This window comes from Spodoptera frugiperda, chromosome 13 (assembly GCF_023101765.2).
Source record: "Spodoptera frugiperda isolate SF20-4 chromosome 13, AGI-APGP_CSIRO_Sfru_2.0, whole genome shotgun sequence".
Lineage (NCBI taxonomy): Eukaryota > Metazoa > Arthropoda > Insecta > Lepidoptera > Noctuidae > Spodoptera > Spodoptera frugiperda.
In genome coordinates this window covers 3,535,400-3,562,010 of record NC_064224.1, presented here as the reverse complement: position 1 = coordinate 3,562,010, position 26,611 = coordinate 3,535,400, and the positions used below count along the sequence as shown (strand labels likewise).

The window sequence follows — 26,611 nt, the reverse complement described above, 5'->3', positions numbered from 1 at the left end:
GAGAGGAAAACCTAACCTAACCTAACCTAACCTAACCTAACCTAACCTAACCTAACCTAACCTAACCTAACCTAACCTAACCTAACCTAACCTAACCTAACCTAACCTAACCTAACCTAACCTAACCTAACCTAACCTAACCTAACCTAACCTAACCTAACCTAACCTAACCTAACCTAACCTAACCTAACCTTTTTTTTTTTTTTTTTTTTTTTTTTTTTTTTTGACCCTGGGAAAAATACTTTATGTATCGTCCTCCCGTCGGGGGACGGAAGGGATATGTGGGACTCTCCGGTCGAAGCCGGCATACCCACCAAAAAACCCAGGAGCACACCCGCATCGCCAGTTAGGGGGTCTGGGAGACCGGCTGAACCTTTACTACCAGAACCCCTCGGCGGAGCCCACCTGTGGTGGCAGGCCATTACAAGCCCCTCCCTAGCATGGGAAAGGGGCATCGGGAACGGTCGTGTGCTGCTCCCGTCCCGCGAGAGGTGAGTAGTGCAATGCAGGTGTAGGCGCCCCCGCGCCTAGCACCCGCTACTCACCCCGGGAGGGAGAAGACGGTTGTATTATCGTCTTCTCCTGCCGACTTCGTCGGAGCGCTGGAGCGAGAGCGTCTTCCTCTCGCTCACGCTCCGCCACCTCCTTCTGCGATATTACGCACTCGCAGAAAGAGGCGACCGCCGCCCATGCCTCCTCACTCCCCAGCATAGCGCGAACAATGGAAGGGAGCGAGAGGTCTGCTCCGACCGCCGCAACCAAATTCTGCCGCGGCTCGGACCACGATGGGCACTCCTCCAGAGTATGCCGCACCGTGTCCGCTGTTGCGCCACAGTGGTGGCACGACGGGCTCCTCCCGCCCGATGCGGTGCAGGTATGAGCCAAAGCAGCCATGGCCTGTCATCACCTGCACCAGGCGGAAGGAGAGGAACCAAACGGCCGCTCGAGCCAAGCCTGGAGGACTGGCCCGATGGCGTCCAGCGTTCGTCTGCCAAAGGCAGCAGCGGCAAGGTCGTCCGCCCAGTGGACGACGATGGCCTCCTTGGCCTCCTGCCGCACGGCCTCCCTCACCTCATGCGCCGGGTGCTCTCCCCGCGCCCTCCGCTCTGCCGTCCAATCATAGACTCTGGCGAGCACCCACGCCTCCAGCTCCCACGGAGGTGTGCCCGCCAGTGCGCATGCCGCCGCGAAGCCCACTGTGCGGTAGGCCCGCGCCACCCGCTGAGCGATAGCCCTTTGGGGCACACGAAGGGCGGTGGCATTCTCCCTTCTGTGTAGGGAGTCCGCCCAAATCGGAGCCCCATAAAGGGCCATGCTCCTGAGAATGCCGGCGTACAAACGCCGGCATCGCGCGCTGGGCCCCCCCAGATTTGGCATAAGCCACGAGAGGGCATTCGCTGTTCTTAGTAGGCGCTTGGACAGCTCGGCGAAGTGCGGGCGGAAACACCACCTGCTATCTAGAATGAGGCCCAGATATTTTATCTGGCCCTCTACGGCGACCCTGGTGCCGTCCACATATATGTGGGCGTCTGGTGGGGGGCGCTGCCTCGGGCCGTGGAAGAACACGGCCTCGGTTTTGTGCAGCGCCACCGTCAGCCCCAGGCGGTGGATCCTGTTGGCAACCAGGGAGCCGCCCGCTGATGCCAGGTTGGCCGCCGTCGTGAAGCCCCCGCGGGCAGTGAGGAGAGTGTCATCCGCGTAACATATGACACTCGTCCCGCGGAGGAGCGTTCCCCGCAGGAGCCAGTCGAAACCAACGTTCCATAGGAGGGGTCCTAACACTGACCCCTGCGGAACGCCGGACTCCACGACGTAGCGCCGAACCTCTCCGTCTCTGTCGACAAGGACGACAGCCCTGTCTGCCAAGTAATCGGCCAGTAGGCTCCGAAGGTATTGAGGCACCCCGTGGAATCGGAGCGCCTCAATGATGGTTGAATGGGGGATGGAGTTGAACGCGTTGGCTATATCAAACGACACAGCCAACAGTCCATCCCCTTCTTCCACGGCCTCCTTGACCTGGCCCTTGAGACGGGTCAGGGCATCTATTGTCGACCGCTGGGCTCGAAAACCGAACTGAGCGTCGGAGAGATCCGGTCCAACGTTGGCAAGATGGCGGTTGAGGCGGGCAGCTATGATCCCCTCGAACATTTTTCCGACCTCATCGAGCAGAACGATGGGCCGGTATGCCGAGGGGGAGTCCGCCGGGCGTCCGTCTTTGCGCAGCAGGCACAATTGCCCTTCCTTCCAGGGTTTCGGGAACCTCCCCGTTGCGAGACACGCGCTGAAGAGGTCCCGAAACCGCTCCTCCATTTGGGAGGCGGCAATGGCCACTACCCTAGCGGGGATACCGTCTGGGCCGGGGGCAGTTTTCTTTCCCGGAGGCGGACTAACGCCGTGTGGAACTCGCCTTCCGCGACAGGAGGGACCTGTACCTCCGCCTCCATATCCCGAGGGGGTTCATTGCTGGAGGGGTGAAATCGGCGTTCCGGCGCGGGAACAGGGACAGCACCACCTCATCCAGCAATGAAGGCTCAAGGGTCTCGGTCACCGGGGGACCTGAGGGGCGCAGTTTGTTACGCGCCGCCCTGTATGGTCTCCCGAATGGATCGCCGTCTAGTGTCTCCAGCAGCTCGGCTCTCGCTGCGTCTTTGGCGGCGCCGATAGCTGACTTGAGGGCCGCCTTTGCCGCCTTGTACGCTTCGTACAGACGGTCCTCGTTTGCTTCGTCTCGGTGCCGCCGGCGACGACTCCGCGTGAACTGGCGCTTTGCGGCCATGCACGCTGCCCGCAGCTGCGCCAGCTCCTCCGACCACCAATACACGGCACGGTTTGGAGGCGGACGACGAGTCCGAGGCATGCTGGAGTTACACACTTCGGTCAGAGACCCTCTGAGTTGTGACGCCGCGGCGTCAACGTCCAGGTCAAGGACGGCAGGGGGCGAAAGCCAGTCCTGCAGGAACGCGGCCTCCTTTGCAGCCTCCCGGTCCAAGCGAGTGAGAGCCCAACGCGGAAACGGGGATCGGCCCGACGATGTGGAGTTCCCCCGTCGGCTCTGGGTGGAGATTTCGAATCGAATATATCTGTGGTCCGACAGAGTCTCCACCATGTCCACCCGCCAGTTCTCCACACGTGCGGCCAGCACTGGGGAGGCAAAGGTAACGTCCACTATGGACCCACCCTGCCGCCGCACGCATGTTTGAACACTCCCCCTGTTCAAGAGGGAGAGACCAGAGGAGGCTGCCCACGCCTCAAGCGCCCGCCCACGAGCGTCGGTGGCAGAGTTGCCCCACGTCTCTGACTTGGCGTTCAAGTCCCCCAGAACGGAAACCTGTCGAGGCGCCATCCTGCCGACTACGGCCGCAAGTCCCTCGAGGAAATCCTCGAAGGCCTGGAGAGGGCGATTTGGGGAGAAGTAGACCCCCACAAGGGCCAGGTCCCCCCACACGGCGGCCACGTATCCCGATCCTCTCTCTAGAAGCGAGAGGGGAGGGGAGTCTGTGGAAGACCGTGCCGCAATCGCGACTAGGCCATCCCTGTCGCCCAGCCAACGGTCGGGAATCCGGTAGGGCTCGGCAACTACCGCTACGTCCACCAACCAATCTGCCATGGTCTGCACCAGCAGGTCCTGGGCCGCTCTGCAGTGGTTGGTGTTGGCCTGTAGGATGAGATGATTGCGCCCCATTATTCAATCATCTCATCTCCCGCGTTAGCGACCGTGACCGGGGTAGCGGTGGCGGTAGCATTGGCAGCGGCAGGACGCTTTGGCGCCTGCATTTTGCCCTTCTTGGTGGGAGGAGTACACTTCCTCCCAGCCATGAAATGGTTCGCTGGGCGACCACTGGCCGCGCACACAGCACAGTGCGGCGTGGTGGCGTCACAGGACGCCGCCAAGTGCCCCGACTTGCCGCAACGGTAGCAGGTGTCTGCCCTCTCCGCGCTGGACGGACACATGTATCGGGTGTGGCCAGTGCCGAAGCACTTGAAGCAGCGCAGAGGTTGCTCCTCAAGTGCTCGGACCACAGCTGAGCTGAACCCGATCAGCAGCCGTCCTTTGGTTCTGTTCAGGACGGCCTTGGCTGCGGTGACTGGGCAGTCCACACGGGTCATGCCCAGGCCGCGGCGGCCAGTCCAGATGGTCCGACCATGCACCGCCTCGACGGAGCAGCCTCCTGCTGCTGCAATGGCCGCAACCACTTCGTTCACGGAAACTGAATCATCGAGATCCACAACCTCCAGTGTCGCGGACTTGACTGGTCTGGCGACCTTTGCCACGTCCGCGATGCCCTCTCGCAGCTTAGCCGCGAAGAGGTCCGCATTTTGCGAACCCGCGGCCCCGGGGAACTCGAATAATCGAGCGCCGGTTTGGGTACGGCGACACTTGATGGGGCCGATGCCCAATTGAATGGGGTCAGCGAAGCCACGAGCCCGCGTCAACACGGACTCGTATGTTTCACCCCTTTCGGCGGCCTCTTGAGTGATGGTCACCGTTACCGCCGCCGACCTGGGAGCCGCTAGTCTCACCACCTTGTTTAAGGGAGCGGCAGGAGCCCTCTTGGCTGCAGGAGCAGCCGGAGTGGTTTTAGGGCCCGCTTTCTTTCCCTTCCCTCTCTTCACCACCTCCGTCCACGTCTCGGTGGGAGGGGTGGCGGAAGGTTCCCCCGCGTCGTCCGGCTGGCTAAGAGGAGGAGCTGCTTGGACGGTTCCAAGCTCGACTTGTGCATCTGCACATGTGCTGGGCGCAAGTGGAGCTGCCGCCTGGGACTTTTTTCCCTTCCCTTTGCCCTTAGAGGGCTTTGGGGCCTGGGGTTGCCCGCTGGTGGATGGGACCGTTGCCGGTGCCGGCATCGCGACTGGCGCTCTGTCCGCCGCGAGTGGAGGACGGATGCGCTTTTCCGGCAACAGCCGATCCTCTATACCTGCAAAGCAGGCTCTGGTGAAGGCTCTCTCCTCCTGAGTGACCTTGCGGATGATGTCCTCAAGGTCGGAGGAGGAGCCTGTTGCTGCTGAGGTTTTGGGGGCAGGAGCCGTGGCTTCAGCCAGCTTTTTATGCAGCTGGCTTACCTCAGCCTGCAGGCGATCCACCCGCGCCTGCAGCTGCCGCGACTCGTCCGTGGCCGTGCGCTGCACCAGCTCCGCAATAATGCCGTGCAAGCTGGCTGCACGGCATTTAAGGGCCTTTGAAAGGTTCCCTTGAGGTTGGAGGACTTGGAGGCCACCTCCAAAATCTCCTCCTTGTCCTCCAGCGCCATTTGCGCTAGCTCGGCCACTGAGTGGTCTGCGTACAGGACGTTGGAGGCCCCGTAGCCGGCCCTGGACCGTGCAGCACCGGTTGCGCGCTCCTTGGCGGCGACCTTTTCTTCTAGGTCCTTTTGAACCTCCACCCGCTTTGCTTGCGCCAGAGACGCCCTCAGTTGGCGTTGAGCCTCATCAAGTCCCACATCGTGGGAACTTGATTTCGCCTTCACCTTTTTAGTCCTACCAAGAACTGATTCCGAAGAATCGTCGGATTCTTGCCTCAGGTAGGCCCGCTTTAGGTACCGACTGGTACTGGCACCGCCTCGGTCACGGACTCGCAGTCCGACGAGTCGTCCGCCCGACAAAACAAACTAGCCGCAGATGGTGCGCGGCTACGCAGAAATGTCGTCAGGTTGGCCCTGACCGTTGGGTTGGCCCTGAGAAGGGCCGTTGGGTTCGCCCTGAACCTAACCTTTTTTTTTTTTTTTTTTTTTTTTTTTTTTTTTTTTTTTTTTTTTTTTTTTTTTTTTTTTTTTTTTTTTGACCCTGGGAAAAATACTTTATGTATCGTCCTCCCGTCGGGGGACGGGAGGGATATGTGGGACTCTCCGGTAGAAGCCGGCATACCCACTAAAAAACCCAGGAGCACACCCGCATCGCCAGTTAGGGGGTCTGGGAGACCGGCTGAACCTTTACTACCAGAACCCCCCGGCGGAGCCCACCTGTGGTGGCAGGCCATTACAAGCCCCTCCCTAGCATGGGAAAGGGGCATCGGGAACGGTCGTGTGCCAACCGCTCCCGTCCCGCGAGAGGTGAGTAGTGCAATGCAGGTGTAGGCGCCCCCGCGCCTAGCACCCGCTACTCACCCCCGGGAGGGAGAAGACGGTTGTATTATCGTCTTCTCCTGCCGACTCTTCTTCGTCGGAGCGCTGGAGCGAGGGCGTCTTCCTCTCGCTCACGCTGCCCCGCCTCCTTCTGCGATATTACGCACTCGCAGAAAGAGGCGACCGCCGCCCATGCCTCCTCACTCCCCAGCATAGCGCGAACAATGGAAGGGAGCGAGAGGTCTGCTCCGACCGCCGCAACCAAATTCTGCCGCGGCTCGGACCACGATGGGCACTCCTCCAGAGTATGCCGCACCGTGTCCGCTGTTGCGCCACAGTGGTGGCACGACGGGCTCTCCTCCCGCCCGATGCGGTGCAGGTATGAGCCAAAGCAGCCATGGCCTGTCATCACCTGCACCAGGCGGAAGGAGAGGAAACCAAACGGCCGCTCGAGCCAAGCCTGGAGGACTGGCCCGATGGCGTCCAGCGTTCGTCTGCCAAAGGCAGCAGCGGCAAGGTCGTCCGCCCAGTGGACGACGATGGCCTCCTTGGCCTCCTGCCGCACGGCCTCCCTCACCTCATGAGCCGGGTGCTCTCCGCGCGCCCTCCGCTCTGCCGTCCAATCATAGACTCTGGCGAGCACCCACGCCTCCAGCTCCCACGGAGGTGTGCCCGCCAGTGCGCATGCCGCCGCGAAGCCCACTGTGCGGTAGGCCCGCGCCACCCGCTGAGCGATAGCCCTTTGGGGCACACGAAGGGCGGTGGCATTCTCCCTTCTGTGTAGGGAGTCCGCCCAAATCGGAGCCCCATAAAGGGCCATGCTCCTGAGAATGCCGGCGTACAAACGCCGGCATCGCGCGCTGGGCCCCCCAGATTTGGCATAAGCCACGAGAGGGCATTCGCTGTTCTTAGAAGGCGCTTGGACAGCTCGGCAAAGTGCGGGCCGAAACGCCACCTGCTATCTAGAATGAGGCCCAGATATTTTATCTGGCCCTCTACGGCGACCCTGGTGCCGTCCACATAGATGTGGGCGTCGGGAGGGGGGCGCTGCCTCGGGCCGTGGAAGAACACGGCCTCGGTTTTGTGCAGCGCCACCGTCAGCCCCAGGCGGTGGATCCTGTTGGCAACCAGGGAGCCGCCCGCTGATGCCAGGTTGGCCGCCGTCGTGAAGCCCCCGCGGGCAGTGAGGAGAGTGTCATCCGCGTAACATATGACACTCGTCCCGCGGAGGAGCGTTCCCCGCAGGAGCCAGTCGAAACCAACGTTCCATAGGAGGGGTCCTAACACTGACCCCTGCGGAACGCCGGACTCCACGACGTAGCGCCGAACCTCTCCGTCTCTGTCGACAAGGACGACAGCCCTGTCTGCCAAGTAATCGGCCAGTAGGCTCCGAAGGTATTGAGGCACCCCGTGGAATCGGAGCGCCTCAATGATGGTTGAATGGGGGATGGAGTTGAACGCGTTGGCTATATCAAACGACACAGCCAACAGTCCATCCCCTTCTTCCACGGCCTCCTTGACCTGGCCCTTGAGACGGGTCAGGGCATCTATTGTCGACCGCTGGGCTCGAAAACCGAACTGAGCGTCGGAGAGATCCGGTCCAACGTTGGCAAGATGGCGGTTGAGGCGGGCAGCTATGATCCCCTCGAACATTTTTCCGACCTCATCGAGCAGAACGATGGGCCGGTATGCCGAGGGGGAGTCCGCCGGGCGTCCGTCTTTGCGCAGCAGGCACAAGTTGCCCTACCTTCCAGGGTTTCGGGAACCTCCCCGTTGCGAGACACGCGCTGAAGAGGTCCCGAAACCGCTCCTCCATTTGGGAGGCGGCAATGGCCACTACCCTAGCGGGGATACCGTCTGGGCCGGGGGCAGTTTTCTTTCCCCGGAGGCGGACTAACGCCGTGTGAAACTCGCCTTCCGCGACAGGAGGGACCTGTACCTCCGCCTCCATATCCCGAGGGGGTTCATTGCTGGAGGGGTGAAATCGGCGTTCCGGCGCGGGAACAGGGACAGCACCACCTCATCCAGCAATGAAGGCTCAAGGGTCTCGGTCACCGGGGGACCTGAGGGGCGCAGTTTGTTACGCGCCGCCCTGTATGGTCTCCCGAATGGATCGCCGTCTAGTGTCTCCAGCAGCTCGGCTCTCGCTGCGTCTTTGGCGGCGCCGATAGCTGACTTGAGGGCCGCCTTTGCCGCCTTGTACGCTTCGTACAGACGGTCCTCGTTTGCTTCGTCTCGGTGCCGCCGGCGACGACTCCGCGTGAACTGGCGCTTTGCGGCCATGCACGCTGCCCGCAGCTGCGCCAGCTCCTCCGACCACCAATACACGGCACGGTTTGGAGGCGGACGACGAGTCCGAGGCATGCTGGAGTTACACACTTCGGTCAGAGACCCTCTGAGTTGTGACGCCGCGGCGTCAACGTCCAGGTCAAGGACGGCAGGGGGCGAAAGCCAGTCCTGCAGGAACGCGGCCTCCTTTGCAGCCTCCCGGTCCAAGCGAGTGAGAGCCCAACGCGGAAACGGGGATCGGCCCGACGATGTGGAGTTCCCCCGTCGGCTCTGGGTGGAGATTTCGAACCGAATATATCTGTGGTCCGACAGAGTCTCCACCATGTCCACCCGCCAGTTCTCCACACGTGCGGCCAGCACTGGGGAGGCAAAAGTAACGTCCACTATGGACCCACCCTGTCGCCGCACGCATGTTTGAACACTCCTCCTGTTCAAGAGGGAGAGACCAGAGGAGGCTGCCCACGCCTCAAGCGCCCGCCCACGAGCGTCGGTGGCAGAGTTGCCCCACGTCTCTGACTTGGCGTTCAAGTCCCCCAGAACGGAAACCTGTCGAGGCGCCATCCTGCCGACTACGGCCGCAAGTCCCTCGAGGAAATCCTCGAAGGCCTGGAGAGGGCGATTTGGGGAGAAGTAGACCCCCACAAGGGCCAGGTCCCCCCACACGGCGGCCACGTATCCCGATCCTCTCTCTAGAAGCGAGAGGGGAGGGGAGTCTGTGGAAGACCGTGCCGCAATCGCGACTAGGCCATCCCTGTCGCCCAGCCAACGGTCGGGAATCCGGTAGGGCTCGGCAACTACCGCTACGTCCACCAACCAATCTGCCATGGTCTGCACCAGCAGGTCCTGGGCCGCTCTGCAGTGGTTGGTGTTGGCCTGTAGGATGAGATGATTGCGCCCCATTATTCAATCATCTCATCTCCCGCGTCAGCGACCGTGACCGGGGTAGCGGTGGCGGTAGCATTGGCAGCGGCAGGACGCTTTGGCGCCTGCATTTTGCCCTTCTTGGTGGGAGGAGTACACTTCCTCCCAGCCATGAAATGGTTCGCTGGGCGACCACTGGCCGCGCACACAGCACAGTGCGGCGTGGTGGCGTCACAGGACGCCGCCAAGTGCCCCGACTTGCCGCAACGGTAGCAGGTGTCTGCCCTCTCCGCGCTGGACGGACACATGTATCGGGTGTGGCCAGTGCCGAAGCACTTGAAGCAGCGCAGAGGTTGCTCCTCAAGTGCTCGGACCACAGCTGAGCTGAACCCGATCAGCAGCCGTCCTTTGGTTCTGTTCAGGACGGCCTTGGCTGCGGTGACTGGGCAGTCCACACGGGTCATGCCCAGGCCGCGGCGGCCAGTCCAGATGGTCCGACCATGCACCGCCTCGACGGAGCAGCCTCCTGCTGCTGCAATGGCCGCAACCACTTCGTTCACGGAAACTGAATCATCGAGATCCACAACCTCCAGTGTCGCGGACTTGACTGGTCTGGCGACCTTTGCCACGTCCGCGATGCCCTCTCGCAGCTTAGCCGCGAAGAGATCCGCGTTTTGCGAACCCGCGGCCCCGGGGAACTCGAATAATCGAGCGCCGGTTTGGGTACGGCGACACTTGATGGGGCCGATGCCCAATTGGATGGGGTCAGCGAACCCACGAGCCCGCGTCAGCACCGACTCGTATGTTTCACCCCTTTCGGCGGCCTCTGGAGTGATGGTCACCGTCACCGCCGCCGACCTGGGAGCCGCTAGTTTCACACCCTTGTTTAAGGGAGCGGCAGGAGCCCTATTGGCTGCAGGAGCAGCCGGGGTGATTTTCGGGACCGTCTTCTTCTTTTTCCCTCTTTTCACTACCTCCGTCCACGTCTCGGTGGGAGGGGTGGCGGAAGGTTCCCCCGCGTCGTCCGGCTGGCTCAGAGGAGCTGCTTGGACGGTTCCAAGCTCGACTTGTGCATCTGCACATGTGCTGGGCGCAAGTGGAGCTGCCGCCTGGGACTTTTTTCCCTTCCCTTTGCCCTTAGAGGGCTTTGGGGCCTGGGGTTGCCCGCTGGTGGATGGGACCGTTGCCGGTGCCGGCATCGCAACTGGCGCTCTGTCCGCCGCGAGTGGAGGACGGATGCGCTTTTCCGGCAACAGCCGATCCTCTATACCTGCAAGGCAGGCTCTGGTGAAGGCTCTCTCCTCCTGAGTGACCTTGCGGATGATGTCCTCAAGGTCGGAGGAGGAGCCTGTTGCTGCTGAGGTTTTGGGGGCAGGAGCCGTGGCTTCAGCCAGCTTTTTATGCAGCTGGCTTACCTCAGCCTGCAGGCGATCCACCCGCGCCTGCAGCTGCCGCGACTCGTCCGTGGCCGTGCGCTGCACCAGTTCCGCAATAATGCCGTGCAAGCTGGCTGCACGGCATTTAAGGGCCTTTTGAAAGGTTCCCTTGAGGTTGGAGGACTTGGAGGCCACCTCCAAAATCTCCTCCTTGTCCTCCAGCGCCATTTGCGCTAGCTCGGCCACTGAGTGGTCTGCGTACAGGACGTTGGAGGCCCCGTAGCCGGCCCTGGACCGTGCAGCACCGGTTGCGCGCTCCTTGGCGGCGACCTTTTCTTCTAGGTCCTTTTGAACCTCCACCCGCTTTGCTTGCGCCAGAGACGCCCTCAGTTGGCGTTGAGCCTCATCAAGTCCCACATCGTGGGAACTTGATTTCGCCTTCACCTTTTTATTCCTACCAAGAACTGATTCCGAAGAATCGTCGGATTCTTGCCTCAGGTAGGCCCGCTTTAGGTACCGACTGGTACTGGCGACCGCCTCGGTCACGGACTCGCAGTCCGACGAGTCGTCCGCCCGACAAAACAAACTAGCCGCAGATGGTGCGCGGCTAGTTTCCGACACAGAATGTCGTCAGGTTGGCCCTGAAAAGGGCCGTTGGGTTGGCCCTGAGAAGGGCCGTTGGGTTCGCCCTGAGAAGGGCGTTTTGATTGGAAGCGCCCGGAGGCGTCCCGCAAAGGCTTCGATGGCATCGAAGAAAAGTCTTGTTCGTACTCAACCGCAATGAAGGAAAGTGTACGAAAGCACAGCGCTCGTTAGCCGCCGGTCTGCCACTCCGTTACGGTGGTCAGACACGGCGTTGCCCGGGGATCACTACGTGGAAGTCAGCACTGTGGGGGGATCCCCAACCTAACCTAACCTAACCTAACCTTTTTTTTTTTTTTTTTTTTTTTTTTTTTTTTTTTTTTAACCTAACCTAACCTAACCTAACCTAACCTAACCTAACCTAACCTAACCTAACCTAACCTAACCTAACCTAACCTAACCTAACCTAACCTAACCTAACCTAACCTAACCTAACCTAACCTAACCTAACCTTTTTTTTTTTTTTTTTTTTTTTTTTTTGACCCTGGGAAAAATACTTTATGTATCGTCCTCCCGTCGGGGGACGGGAGGGATATGTGGGACTCTCCGGTCGAAGCCGGCATACCCACTAAAAAACCCAGGAGCACACCCGCATCGCCAGTTAGGGGGTCTGGGAGACCGGCTGAACCTTTACTACCAGAACCCCCTCGGCGGAGCCCACCTGTGGTGGCAGGCCATTACAAGCCCCTCCCCAGCATGGGAAAGGGGCATCGGGAACGGTCGTGTGCCAACCGCTCCCGTCCCGCGAGAGGTGAGTAGTGCAATGCAGGTGTAGGCGCCCCCGCGCCTAGCACCCGCTACTCACCCCGGGAGGGAGAAGACGGTTGTATTATCGTCTTCTCCTGCCGACTCTTCTTCGTCGGAGCGCTGGAGCGAGAGCGTCTTCCTCTCGCTCACGCTCCGCCACCTCCTTCTGCGATATTACGCACTCGCAGAAAGAGGCGACCGCCGCCCATGCCTCCTCACTCCCCAGCATAGCGCGAACAATGGAAGGGAGCGAGAGGTCTGCTCCGACCGCCGCAACCAAATTCTGCCGCGGCTCGGACCACGATGGGCACTCCTCCAGAGTATGCCGCACCGTGTCCGCTGTTGCGCCACAGTGGTGGCACGACGGGCTCTCCTCCCGCCCGATGCGGTGCAGGTATGAGCCAAAGCAGCCATGGCCTGTCATCACCTGCACCAGGCGGAAGGAGAGGAAACCAAACGGCCGCTCGAGCCAAGCCTGGAGGACTGGCCCGATGGCGTCCAGCGTTCGTCTGCCAAAGGCAGCAGCGGCAAGGTCGTCCGCCCAATGGACGACTATGGCCTCCTTGGCCTCCTGCCGCACGGCCTCCCTCACCTCATGAGCCGGGTGCTCTCCGCGCGCCCTCCGCTCTGCCGTCCAATCATAGACTCTGGCGAGCACCCACGCCTCCAGCTCCCACGGAGGTGTGCCCGCCAGTGCGCATGCCGCCGCGAAGCCCACTGTGCGGTAGGCCCGCGCCACCCGCTGAGCGATAGCCCTTTGAGGCACACGAAGGGCGGTGGCATTCTCCCTTCTGTGTAGGGAGTCCGCCCAAATCGGAGCCCCATAAAGGGCCATGCTCCTGAGAATGCCGGCGTACAAACGCCGGCATCGCGCGCTGGGCCCCCCCAGATTTGGCATAAGCCACGAGAGGGCATTCGCTGTTCTTAGAAGGCGCTTGGACAGCTCGGCAAAGTGCGGGCCGAAACGCCACCTGCTATCTAGAATGAGGCCCAGATATTTTATCTGGCCCTCTACGGCGACCCTGGTGCCGTCCACATAGATGTGGGCGTCGGGAGGGGGGCGCTGCCTCGGGCCGTGGAAGAACACGGCCTCGGTTTTGTGCAGCGCCACCGTCAGCCCCAGGCGGTGGATCCTGTTGGCAACCAGGGAGCCGCCCGCTGATGCCAGGTTGGCCGCCGTCGTGAAGCCCCCGCGGGCAGTGAGGAGAGTGTCATCCGCGTAACATATGACACTCGTCCCGCGGAGGAGCGTTCCCCGCAGGAGCCAGTCGAAACCAACGTTCCATAGGAGGGGTCCTAACACTGACCCCTGCGGAACGCCGGACTCCACGACGTAGCGCCGAACCTCTCCGTCTCTGTCGACAAGGACGACAGCCCTGTCTGCCAAGTAATCGGCCAGTAGGCTCCGAAGGTATTGAGGCACCCCGTGGAATCGGAGCGCCTCAATGATGGTTGAATGGGGGATGGAGTTGAACGCGTTGGCTATATCAAACGACACAGCCAACAGTCCATCCCCTTCTTCCACGGCCTCCTTGACCTGGCCCTTGAGACGGGTCAGGGCATCTATTGTCGACCGCTGGGCTCGAAAACCGAACTGAGCGTCGGAGAGATCCGGTCCAACGTTGGCAAGATGGCGGTTGAGGCGGGCAGCTATGATCCCCTCGAACATTTTTCCGACCTCATCGAGCAGAACGATGGGCCGGTATGCCGAGGGGAGTCCGCCGGGCGTCCGTCTTTGCGCAGCAGGCAAAGTTGCCCCTCCTTCCAGGGTTTCGGAAACCTCCCCGTTGCGAGACACGCGCTGAAGAGGTCCCGAAACCGCTCCTCCATTTGGGAGGCGGCAATGGCCACCACCCTTGCGGGGACACCGTCAGGGCCGGGGGCAGTTTTCTTTGCCCGTAGACGGACCAACGCCGTGTGGACCTCGGTGTCGGTGACAGGTGGAGCATGTTCCTCCTCTTCCGCTAGGGGCCTCCCCGAGGGGGTTCATTGCTGGAGGGGTGAAATCGGCGTTCCGGCGCGGGAACAGGGACAGCACCACCTCATCCAGCAATGAAGGCTCAAGGGTCTCGGTCACCGGGGGACCTGAGGGGCGCAGTTTGTTACGCGCCGCCCTGTATGGTCTCCCGAATGGATCGCCGTCTAGTGTCTCCAGCAGCTCGGCTCTCGCTGCGTCTTTGGCGGCGCCGATAGCTGACTTGAGGGCCGCCTTTGCCGCCTTGTACGCTTCGTACAGACGGTCCTCGTTTGCTTCGTCTCGGTGCCGCCGGCGACGACTCCGCGTGAACTGGCGCTTTGCGGCCATGCACGCTGCCCGCAGCTGCGCCAGCTCCTCCGACCACCAATACACGGCACGGTTTGGAGGCGGACGACGAGTCCGAGGCATGCTGGAGTTACACACTTCGGTCAGAGACCCTCTGAGTTGTGACGCCGCGGCGTCAACGTCCAGGTCAAGGACGGCAGGGGGCGAAAGCCAGTCCTGCAGGAACGCGGCCTCCTTTGCAGCCTCCCGGTCCAAGCGAGTGAGAGCCCAACGCGGAAACGGGGATCGGCCCGACGATGTGGAGTTCCCCCGTCGGCTCTGGGTGGAGATTTCGAACCGGATATATCTGTGGTCCGACAGAGTCTCCACCATGTCCACCCGCCAGTTCTCCACACGTGCGGCCAGCACTGGGGAGGCAAAGGTAACGTCCACTATGGACCCACCCTGCCGCCGCACGCATGTTTGAACACTCCCCCTGTTCAAGAGGGAGAGACCAGAGGAGGCTGCCCACGCCTCAAGCGCCCGCCCACGAGCGTCGGTGGCAGAGTTGCCCCACGTCTCTGACTTGGCGTTCAAGTCCCCCAGAACGGAAACCTGTCGAGGCGCCATCCTGCCGACTACGGCCGCAAGTCCCTCGAGGAAATCCTCGAAGGCCTGGAGAGGGCGATTTGGGGAGAAGTAGACCCCCACAAGGGCCAGGTCCCCCCACACGGCGGCCACGTATCCCGATCCTCTCTCTAGAAGCGAGAGGGGAGGGGAGTCTGTGGAAGACCGTGCCGCAATCGCGACTAGGCCATCCCTGTCGCCCAGCCAACGGTCGGGAATCCGGTAGGGCTCGGCAACTACCGCTACGTCCACCAACCAATCTGCCATGGTCTGCACCAGCAGGTCCTGGGCCGCTCTGCAGTGGTTGGTGTTGGCCTGTAGGATGAGATGATTGCGCCCCATTATTCAATCATCTCATCTCCCGCGTCAGCGACCGTGACCGGGGTAGCGGTGGCGGTAGCATTGGCAGCGGCAGGACGTTTTGGCGCCTGCATTTTGCCCTTCTTGGTGGGAGGAGTACACTTCCTCCCAGCCATGAAATGGTTCGCTGGGCGACCACTGGCCGCGCACACAGCACAGTGCGGCGTGGTGGCGTCACAGGACGCCGCCAAGTGCCCCGACTTGCCGCAACGGTAGCAGGTGTCTGCCCTCTCCGCGCTGGACGGACACATGTATCGGGTGTGGCCAGTGCCGAAGCACTTGAAGCAGCGCAGAGGTTGCTCCTCAAGTGCTCGGACCACAGCTGAGCTGAACCCGACCAGCAGCCGTCCTTTGGTTCTGTTCAGGACGGCCTTGGCTGCGGTGACTGGGCAGTCCACACGGGTCATGCCCAGGCCGCGGCGGCCAGTCCAGATGGTCCGACCATGCACCGCCTCGACGGAGCAGCCTCCTGCTGCTGCAATGGCCGCAACCACTTCATTCACGGAAACTGAATCATCGAGATCCACAACCTCCAGTGTCGCGGACTTGACTGGTCTGGCGACCTTTGCCACGTCCGCGATGCCCTCTCGCAGCTTAGCCGCGAAGAGGTCCGCATTTTGCGAACCCGCGGCCCCGGGGAACTCGAATAATCGAGCGCCGGTTTGGGTACGGCGACACTTGATGGGGCCGATGCCCAATTGAATGGGGTCAGCGAAGCTACGAGCCCGCGTCAGCACCGACTCGTATGTTTCACCCCTTTCGGCGGCCTCTGGAGTGATGGTCACCGTCACCGCCGCCGACCTGGGAGCCGCTAGTTTCACACCCTTGTTTAAGGGAGCGGCAGGAGCCCTATTGGCTGCAGGAGCAGCCGGGGTGATTTTCGGGACCGTCTTCTTCTTTTTCCCTCTCTTCACCACCTCCGTCCACGTCTCGGTGGGAGGGGTGGCGGAAGGTTCCCCCGCGTCGTCCGGCTGGCTCAGAGGAGCTGCTTGGACGGTTCCAAGCTCGACTTGTGCATCTGCACATGTGCTGGGCGCAAGTGGAGCTGCCGCCTGGGACTTTTTCCCTTCCCTTTGCCCTTAGAGGGCTTTGGGGCCTGGGGTTGCCCGCTGGTGGATGGGACCGTTGCCGGTGCCGGCATCGCGACTGGCGCTCTGTCCGCCGCGAGTGGAGGACGGATGCGCTTTTCCGGCAACAGCCGATCCTCTATACCTGCAAGGCAGGCTCTGGTGAAGGCTCTCTCCTCCTGAGTGACCTTGCGGATGATGTCCTCAAGGTCGGAGGAGGAGCCTGTTGCTGCTGAGGTTTTGGGGGCAGGAGCCGTGGCTTCAGCCAGCTTTTTATGCAGCTGGCTTACCTCAGCCTGCAGGCGATCCACCCGCGCCTGCAGCTGCCGCGACTCGTCCGTGGCCGTGCGCTGCACCAGTTCCGCAATAATGCCGTGCAAGCTGGCTGCACGGCATTTAAGGGCCTTTTGAAAGGTTCCCTTGAGGTTGGAGGACTTGGAGGCCACCTCCAAAATCTCCTCCTTGTCCTCCAGCGCCATTTGCGCTAGCTCGGCCACTGAGTGGTCTGCGTACAGGACGTTGGAGGCCCCGTAGCCGGCCCTGGACCGTGCAGCACCGGTTGCGCGCTCCTTGGCGGCGACCTTTTCTTCTAGGTCCTTTTGAACCTCCACCCGCTTTGCTTGCGCCAGAGACGCCCTCAGCTGGCGTTGAGCCTCATCAAGTCCCACATCGTGGGAACTTGATTTCGCCTTCACCTTTTTTTCCTACCAAGAACTGATTCCGAAGAATCGTCAGATTCTTGCCTCAGGTAGGCCCGCTTTAGGTACCGACTGGTACTGGCGACCGCCTCGGTCACGGACTCGCAGTCCGACGAGTCGTCCGCCCGACAAAACAAACTAGCCGCAGATGGTGCGCGGCTAGTTTCCGACACAGAGATGTCGTCAGGTTGGCCCTGAAAAGGGCCGTTGGGTTGGCCCTGAGAAGGGCCGTTGGGTTCGCCCTGAGAAGGGCGTTTTGATTGGAAGCGCCCGGAGGCGTCCCGCGAAGGCTTCGATGGCATCGAAGAAAAGTCTTGTTCGTACTCAACCGCAATGAAGGAAAGTGTACGAATGCACAGCGCTCGTTAGCCGCCGGTCTGCCACTCCGTTACGGTGGTCAGACACGGCGTTGCCCGGGGATCACTACGTGGAAGTCAGCACTGTGGGGGGATCCCCAACCTAACCTAACCTAACCTAACCTAACCTTTTTTTTTTTTTTTTTTTTTTTTTTTTTTGACCCTGGGAAAAATACTTTATGTATCGTCCTCCCGTCGGGGGACGGAAGGGATATGTGGGACTCTCCGGTCGAAGCCGGCATACCCACTAAAAAACCCAGGAGCACACCCGCATCGCCAGTTAGGGGGTCTGGGAGACCGGCTGAACCTTTACTACCAGAACCCCCTCGGCGGAGCCCACCTGTGGTGGCAGGCCATTACAAGCCCCTCCCCAGCATGGGAAAGGGGCATCGGGAACGGTCGTGTGCCAACCGCTCCCGTCCCGCGAGAGGTGAGTAGTGCAATGCAGGTGTAGGCGCGCCTAGCACCCGCTACTCACCCCGGGAGGGAGAAGACGGTTGTATTATCGTCTTCTCCTGCCGACTCTTCTTCGTCGGAGCGCTGGAGCGAGAGCGTCTTCCTCTCGCTCACGCTCCGCCACCTCCTTCTGCGATATTACGCACTCGCAGAAAGAGGCGACCGCCGCCCATGCCTCCTCACTCCCCAGCATAGCGCGAACAATGGAAGGGAGCGAGAGGTCTGCTCCGACCGCCGCAACCAAATTCTGCCGCGGCTCGGACCACGATGGGCACTCCTCCAGAGTATGCCGCACCGTGTCCGCTGTTGCGCCACAGTGGTGGCACGACGGGCTCTCCTCCCGCCCGATGCGGTGCAGGTATGAGCCAAAGCAGCCATGGCCTGTCATCACCTGCACCAGGCGGAAGGAGAGGAAACCAAACGGCCGCTCGAGCCAAGCCTGGAGGACTGGCCCGATGGCGTCCAGCGTTCGTCTGCCAAAGGCAGCAGCGGCAAGGTCGTCCGCCCAGTGGACGACGATGGCCTCCTTGGCCTCCTGCCGCACGGCCTCCCTCACCTCATGAGCCGGGTGCTCTCCGCGCGCCCTCCGCTCTGCCGTCCAATCATAGACTCTGGCGAGCACCCACGCCTCCAGCTCCCACGGAGGTGTGCCCGCCAGTGCGCATGCCGCCGCGAAGCCCACTGTGCGGTAGGCCCGCGCCACCCGCTGAGCGATAGCCCTTTGAGGCACACGAAGGGCGGTGGCATTCTCCCTTCTGTGTAGGGAGTCCGCCCAAATCGGAGCCCCATAAAGGGCCATGCTCCTGAGAATGCCGGCGTACAAACGCCGGCATCGCGCGCTGGGCCCCCCCAGATTTGGCATAAGCCACGAGAGGGCATTCGCTGTTCTTAGAAGGCGCTTGGACAGCTCGGCAAAGTGCGGGCCGAAACGCCACCTGCTATCTAGAATGAGGCCCAGATATTTTATCTGGCCCTCTACGGCGACCCTGGTGCCGTCCACATAGATGTGGGCGTCGGGAGGGGGGCGCTGCCTCGGGCCGTGGAAGAACACGGCCTCGGTTTTGTGCAGCGCCACCGTCAGCCCCAGGCGGTGAATCCTGTTGGCAACCAGGGAGCCGCCCGCCGACGCAAGGTTGGCCGCCGTCGTGAAGCCCCCGCGGGCAACCTAACCTAACCTAACCTAACCTAACCTAACCTAACCTAACCTTTTTTTTTTTTTTTGACCCTGGGAAAAATACTTTGTATCGTCCTCCCGTCGGGGGACGGGAGGGATATGTGGGACTCTCCGGTAGAAGCCGGCATACCCACTAAAAAAACCCAGGAGCACAAATGCGTTGCCATTGAGGGTGTCTGGAAGACCGGCTGAACCTTTACTACCAGCACCCCTCGGCGGAGCCCACCTGTGGTGGCAGTGCAAAGAAGTTTAACAACATCGGACCACAATGCGATCACCTTCTCGATGCGTCTCGAGAAAGCCTTGGAACCACTAAGGCCGCTTTCGACGCGCATATAATATAACACCAGGAAGGCGAAGTGGTCGGACTTCTGTACACCTCCTGGCGAAAACCTTCTACCCTGATGACTCATCGGATGGCAAACAACCATACCACACTACCCTGAGAAAGCTTGTGGAGGAGAAGTATCCTCTGGGACTGTCTGCTGACGATCCACCCTTCACAACCGCGGAGTTGGAATTGGTTCTCCAGAACCAAAATCCGAAGAAAGCTCCCGGTCCCGACGGACTGACGGCGGACATTTGCATGGCGGCAATAAACGGCGACAGGGAACTGTTTCTAGCGATGGCCAACAAGTGCTTGTCGCTATCCCACTTCCCCAAGCAGTGGAAGGTCGCTCATGTGTGCATACTCCGCAAGCCAGGAAAAGACGATTACACCAACCCAAAATCGTACAGACCAATCGGTCTGCTCTCGGTTCTCGGCAAGATAGTCGAGAAACTCCTGGTTGGTAGACTCCAATGGCACTTCCTACCAACACTCAACAAAAACCAGTATGGCTTCATGCCGCAGCGCGGTACCGAGGACGCCCTCTATGCCTTAATGGGGCACATACGTGCCGAAATCAAGGCCAAGAAAATTGTGCTCTTGATATCATTGGACATAGAGGGGGCCTTCGATAACGCGTGGTGGCCTGCTTTAAAAAGACAGATGGTAGCTAAAAACTGCCCAAGGAACCTATACGCCCTCGTCGCCTCATACCTGAAAGACCGATCCATCATCACAGAAGATTTGCAAGGCCTACCGCACGCACGTATCGCATAAAAAGGAATTTTAAGAAAAGTAGGAGCTGCCCTAACCAGCCTAACCTGGTTTACTGGCACAACTGGCACAACAACTTTTCGCAAATGAGCTATTGGCATTCATACAAAATGCTATCGACACCATTTACGAGATCAACATCATGCAGATTTCTAAGTCGAGCTTCAAAGAAGACGAGATCAGCAAAGGCCAGATTCTTCCAGTCGACTGGGAAGCTGGACCAAATGCCATCGCGGAGGAGAGATGATACGGATAAGAGCGTCCAAGACATCATCACCTTTATGAAAGCGACCGACTCTGACGACGTTTCGACATTTGTGGCGAAGAAGCTACAGTGCGGTACTGGATGGACCGAACCATACATGCTGCTGCGTCCAGCTGTGCCTACGACGTGGCTGTATGTGTTCCGACTACACCACTCCACGACCGTTGAGGGCATCGTGGAGTATGTGAAGGTGAAGACCAACTGGACCTTGAGGGTCGTAAGGTTGGAACCGCGTGAAAATACCAATTTTAAGTCCTTTGTGGTTCGAGTTCCAACTCAACATCTGGATAAGTCCTCAAGGCAGAATTTTGGCCGAAGGGTGTACGGTATATGTACGACGTTTTCAAGGCAGGCTATGTGACACCGAGCAGTCACGCACAGTCGCATTGTGTGGCCTCAATAATTAAGTGCATAATTATGTATTTATAGTATTTTACATGTTTTAGTATAGTATTATTATACACTCGGCGTCACAAAAATCGCACCTCTTTAAAAGTTCCCTTCATAGTCATTTTAACCCTATTAATCAATGGCAGACATATGACTGTAAGGTATCATTGGAAAGGCAATTCATTTAAGTTTAAGAATAAATCAATGGATTTGGTTTTTGTTTACCAGGGAATAAAAAAAGCAAGCAAATGCAAATGATTAAAAAGTTACATTTTATTTTATCAGCAAATAAGTCCTTAAAACCTAGTGTTACCCTCCCTAGCCCTGATGACTGCTTCCATGCTTTCTCTCATGGACGAATTAATGTGACAACAGTCTCTTGAGGAATGTTATCCCATTCTGAATATTTTAACAACATTTTTTTAACGTTACGTGCTGATGATATCTGTTATGTTTAGGAATTCTAACTGTTGTTAATTTAAAGGTCGTTAAACGTACTTTCAATTGATACCAATATTAATAAGGTGTAATGTATTCGTTACTGGCGGGACATGTTTTAAACTTACAATTTTCCAAGAGGTGCGATTTTTGTGACGCCGAGTGTATTAATATGGGCCTTCAATGCCTGACGTAAATGAATAAATACAATAAATAAAGTAGTTCTATTATATGTTTATTTTAATATTACGTAAATTTTTGCATACTTTTGCTGGTAGCAAAGTGGAATCGAACGAAACGTATACGGATACTGGCATCTATCAAGCTATGGGACATCATGTAAAATAATTTAATTTTGTGTTACACCTGAACATAATCATTTCATATCCATTATTTTTTAATCTCTGTCTTCAAGATATGTCAAAACGTCAATGCTATGACAATGACATTAACTTTGACAATACCGACGTATGACGTTAGTGAACCACAACACAACACAAAATATTCACGCGCAATGACGTAAGTGCGGCAATGCAGTATATTGCAGATAAGTTTATGCGCGTAATTTAAAACAGGATGAAGTAGTGAATGTGCGGTCAACATAATAAATATTATCAACGAATAATAACAGTACAAGTAAACAATATTCGGAATTCAAGTTTATAAACATCAGGGCTTTCATGAAGATGTCTCAATGTGGCGCCGAGAGTAGTTGAGTCGTCCCAGCAGGTCCAGCAGCTGCTGCAATGAGCGGGTGGCGGCGGTCGGTGGGGGCGCGGGCGTGGCGCGCGGCGCGGCGGCGCTGGCTGGCGGGCGGCGTGCTGGCGGCCGTGACGCTGGCCGTGCTGGCGCCGCGCCTGGGCGCGCCCGGAGGCAACTACTGCATGCTCACTCAGTAGATCATACACCGCATTGCACTCCGCCATGTAATTGAAACATTTTATAATTTGGTAGGGCCGTCCGAGCAGTCGCCGCGCACTTGTCCCCTTGCACGCCGCGGTGGAGTCGACAAGCGCGCGGCTCTGCTGTGCTCCCCGCATTATAGTCCACTAATGCCGGCTATGTTAAGTTAGAGGACCGAGTGTTACCAATTTGCAAGCAGCTAGCGTACCTTCCACCTAATGTGGGTTGCACAGTGGGCACATGTTCATACATAGCATGGTATAAGTTTTATTTACGAAATTAAACTTTCACATTATAATAAAGTCTATAACAGTGACATGGTGGAATCATTTCAATATACATATTATTACTACCTCTTGTACCTAGTTGCATCTTGAGTCTTATTTGCTATAAGAATGCATCATTGCAGCATAATAAATAACATCAAATGTAGCATTAGCCCACAGCTTAGTGCACAATGCAGTTCTCTGAGTGGCAGTGACTGGTCTGTCACCGTACAATAACGTTGTGATGCCCCGACCAGCTCCACATACTTAGACTCGGCTGTCTAGCAACATGTTGCTGCTGTAACATGCTACAATGCCAAAACTCAGGTTGATGCTGCTGATAGGTAGTACAACAACTGAAATAACTACCTGCTTTTACTCAAGTTTTCCATTTATTTAAAATATCTTTTTTCCATATTGTTTACTAATGTAGATACAAATCTAAAACTTTTGTTAATTTAATGATAGCCCGGTCAATATTGACATTAGATCTAGACATCATTTGCATAGAGCTAATAATTGGTACAGACGTTACAAACATAATTACAAAACAAAAATGGGTGCCCCAAGCACTGGTCAAATTATATTAAAACCTATTACAATGTATACAGGAAGTATCGGTTTCAGTAAGTTACATTTTGGTTTATAGACGTAATTTTTTTAAACATAGGCCTAATTTCTAATTTTGCTTTTTTAATAAGTGTAGGGTACATCTATGTATTAAAACTTAAAAAAATGGGATTGATGAAAATTTTTGACATTTTGTTTATAATGATGTAACATCTGTGCTAATTTTCAGCTGTGCGATTGCGAAATAAGTCTAGGTTGCGACGTAATTTTGTCTACTTTGCCTGGTCTATGGGTATTGTACGTATAATATGTTTGACTCTTTGAATTCGCCACGTCTGTTTCGTGTATCGCAGCGTATATGTAACGAGACAGTGACGGAGCAATGTGTGTGCAGGCGGGCTGCGCGCCGAGTACTCGGCGTGGCTGTTACTTGGCTACGTGCACTACTGCGCGGGCCGCAGCCAGGCCTGGCCCCGCGCCGGGGCCCTCGCCTGGCCCCGCGTGCGGCCCAGCCGCGCCCAGGCGGCCTGCGTGCTGCACGCGCACGTGGTGTCGCCTGCGCTGGCGGCCGCGGTCGTGAGTACGTTCACGGACGGCGTGGACTACAGGATCGCGCAGGGGTGAGCAGGGCGGGACGGGCGCGAGTGGCGGGGGAGGGCGGGGCGGGTGCTGACGAGTGGTGTTGCAGCGTGATGCTGTGGTCGCGCGGCGGGGGCTGCGCGTGGCTGGCGGCGGCGCTGGGCGCGCGCGACGCGGCCGCGTGCTGCGCCGCGCTGTACGTCGCCTCGCTGCTGACCGCGCCGCTGCACTCCTGGCTGCTGGTGAGTGTCCTCCGACTACTTTACTTTGGAACGGTTCTCAAATTACAACAACAGGTAAACACAGGAACCGTCCTGATAGATCCAGTATTTTCTGTTTTTCGACAAAACAGGAAATTACCTGGTGTAAGTAATTTATGGATGCAATATGTATTTGAATACTTGAATAGACGTATAAAATTGTGATTTTTATACTAAAATGTGCTGTTAATTTTGGTTTGTAAATATTGTGTTACTTTCAAAAAGACTTAAATGTCACAAAATGTCCTGTTTTTAATCGTCAGATGAGAAAAATATTAGCATAAATCTGCATTCGTTTAGTGCGGGCGCGTGGCGCTGCCTCCCATGGCGGGCGTAGTGTGCACGCTGTGCACGGTAGCGGGGCCATTCGCAGTGGGCCTGCTGGTGTCGGGCGCGCGGGGCCCGGCGCGCGGGGGCCCGGGGCATGGCGTGCAGCTGGCGGCCCTGGCGCTGCTGTACGCGGAGTGCTGCGAGCGGCTGTGCGACGCGGAGGCCATCGTGTACCTGGGGGACGTGCTGGCGGCCTTCGTGCTGGGTGAGTGCTGGGCGGGCGGGGCGGGGGGTGCGGGGCGCGGTGTGGAGCGGATGTATAGCGGCGCTGTGTGTGGCTGTGTGCAGAGCTGTGCTGCGTGTGCGTGTCGGCGGCGTGGTGCTGTGTGTACTGGCGCGGCGGGCTGCTGGCGCCGGCCGAGGCGCGGCTGGTGGCGCAGTGCGCGCTGCCCCGCTGGCTGGACACGCGTGAGTATAGTAGGTACACAGAGTACAGGCCGAGTCGCCCGGCCACGTGCTGACGGCGCTGGCTGCGCAGGGTGGGGTGCGGAGTGCGCGGCGCCGGGGCTGTGTCGGCTGCCGGGAGTGTTCGTGGCGCCCACGCAGACCCTGCTGCTGGCGGCGCTGGGCCGCGACTGCGACGGCTGTGACGGCTGCGACGGCTGCGACGGCTGCGAGGAGCGTGCGGCGGTGTCTAGTACTTCATGAAGCCATTAGAATAGTCAAACATTACATTACACGACTGGTACTGTGGCCTTAGCGTTAGCCTTATAGTGGGAGTGGTGAAGGAATGCGATACGAAAGAATTTTAATATGGGGAGCAATCTACATTTCTCTTTCTTTGGCTCGACTTCGAACCACGAGGGATCTGGTGTTGTACCAAGTTCGACCTGATTCTATACGCCGACTGTTTGGATGCGTATTTGTAAAAAATCAAAATGGAAGCTATAATACTACAAATTATTATTGTGATACACTTGTATGATGAATTAACTGGACAAGGCAGCGTTGTAAATATGGAATCCATATACAAAATGTATTATTTTGCCTGCGTGGAAAACAAGAACGCCATAAGATGCCTTCCTGTACTGTGTCATTGTATTATTGTGTTATGTTTAATGTAGCGATACGACGGAACATTGCCCGTTGCATAAAGCTATCCGTGTACAATGGACCAACGAATAGAGCCTATTAAAGTGATAATAAATTACTACAATAGTTTTGTTTTGAAAAGAATCTTTAATTTATTAAGCTTTGCTCCCCAGTACCGGCCTCTACGAGTACTAGTCTCGAAATATTACGTAACATGAGGCTGGAGCTGCCCGTGTATGACGTGTACGTTGCTTCATGCTGTAACTACAGTTCAGTCGATTACAAAACTGAAAGAAACCTAGGTACCTAGGTAGGTACGTACTGTAGGTAGGTATAAGCCATCGCTGGTCGAGTGGTCGCAACTGCGACTGTCGAGCTGGAGGTCCCGGAGTATGGAAAGGTGTTACTAGAATTATTGAACAATGTGTCAAAAGCATCGACTTGTATTGGTGGCCAGTACATGGCGTGGGGCTCACCCTCGTGTATTACATGAGACTCATAAACTTAAGTACCTGGCTGTGAGGCGAAACTCATTCATACCAATGAAACCCCTTGTGCACAATCGGATCGTCCACCCACACGCACACAATTAAATCGCCAACTTTATTTTAGTTTTAATGTCTCGGCTGGGCGGACTTGTTTATGAGTTTGAGTATCACTCATGATTTCAAACAACTTTCTCTAAGATATTTTTTGTACCAATAACAAAATAATAAAATTTAAATCAAAGGACCAACATTCCAAGTTTTGGATTTTCAAAAAATAGAACATTAATCTGAAAAACTTTAAAACATCAATTTTAATATTATACAATTTAAAAAGAATTATCTGAATACTGCATGTGGTTAACACTTTAAACGCCACGGGGGTTATTGACAGGCAAAGACTTAAGAATCGCAATACATATCTCAGAAATGGTGAATTCTAAAAAAATGTAAGTCATTTTTATAGACGACATTCAGATCTTTGCAATAATTTAGAAAAAGATTAGCAATTTTGAGAAAACTCTAAAAACTTAATAGAGCTTTGACACAAAATAACTTTCCGAACAAGTATAATCTAGGTGATACCGCGCGGAAGTAGTTAGTTATGTGTATTGGTATTTGGACACCTGCATACGCTATCCTGATTCATGAAAAGATATTTATAGGTTGTGATGTGTGTTGGTGCATCAATAACAGACCTTTGTTACATTCTACTAAGTGAGATAGAACATTGCCATCTAAAAAGATTTTACGTACAGAATAATAAATCAAAACCAACTTCGCATTAACCGATGTAACGCGAAGCTTATTAATCCATTGTTGATGTTATCAGACACAGAGGACGTAGCGACGACATGACATGGGTTCGGTTAATAGGAAAGATAAGAGACCTCTTAAGATTGCAATTAAAAACTTCCACCATTTACAATTAAACACCAGCTGGTGTAATGAAAGAAACTCTACAACTAGAAGAATCAGGAAACGTATTTGACTGGTGAGATAAATGCAAAGTAACCAAACTCTACATTGCGCTACCT

At 57.2% G+C, this 26,611-nt stretch overlaps 1 protein-coding gene across 1 annotated transcript; it reads left to right on the top strand.

Moving 5' to 3' along the window:
- Nucleotides 1-20,166: 20,166 nt before the first annotated feature.
- Nucleotides 20,167-25,207, top strand: LOC118270813 (uncharacterized). The gene is made up of 7 exons (XM_050697914.1): nt 20,167-20,538; nt 21,862-22,075; nt 23,283-23,508; nt 23,577-23,709; nt 24,028-24,262; nt 24,346-24,465; nt 24,536-25,207. Exons 1-7 carry the CDS (start codon nt 20,167-20,169, stop codon nt 24,703-24,705), a joined length of 1,470 nt encoding a protein of 489 aa, XP_050553871.1. The 3' UTR covers nt 24,706-25,207.
- The last annotated feature ends 1,404 nt before the right edge of the window (nt 25,208-26,611 follow it).

What these genes read in the sequence shown, in the direction of transcription:
- LOC118270813 (XM_050697914.1), top strand. Translation starts at nt 20,167, where the DNA reads ATGCTATCGACACCATTTACGAGATCAACATCATGCAGATTTCTAAGT. An exon ending in CCAACTGGACCTTGAGGGTC is followed by an intron (nt 20,539 to 21,861) that starts GTAAGGTTGGAA and finishes CGCCGAGAGTAG; the next exon opens with TTGAGTCGTCCCAGCAGGTC. An exon ending in CGCTGCACTCCTGGCTGCTG is followed by an intron (nt 23,710 to 24,027) that starts GTGAGTGTCCTC and finishes GCATTCGTTTAG; the next exon opens with TGCGGGCGCGTGGCGCTGCC.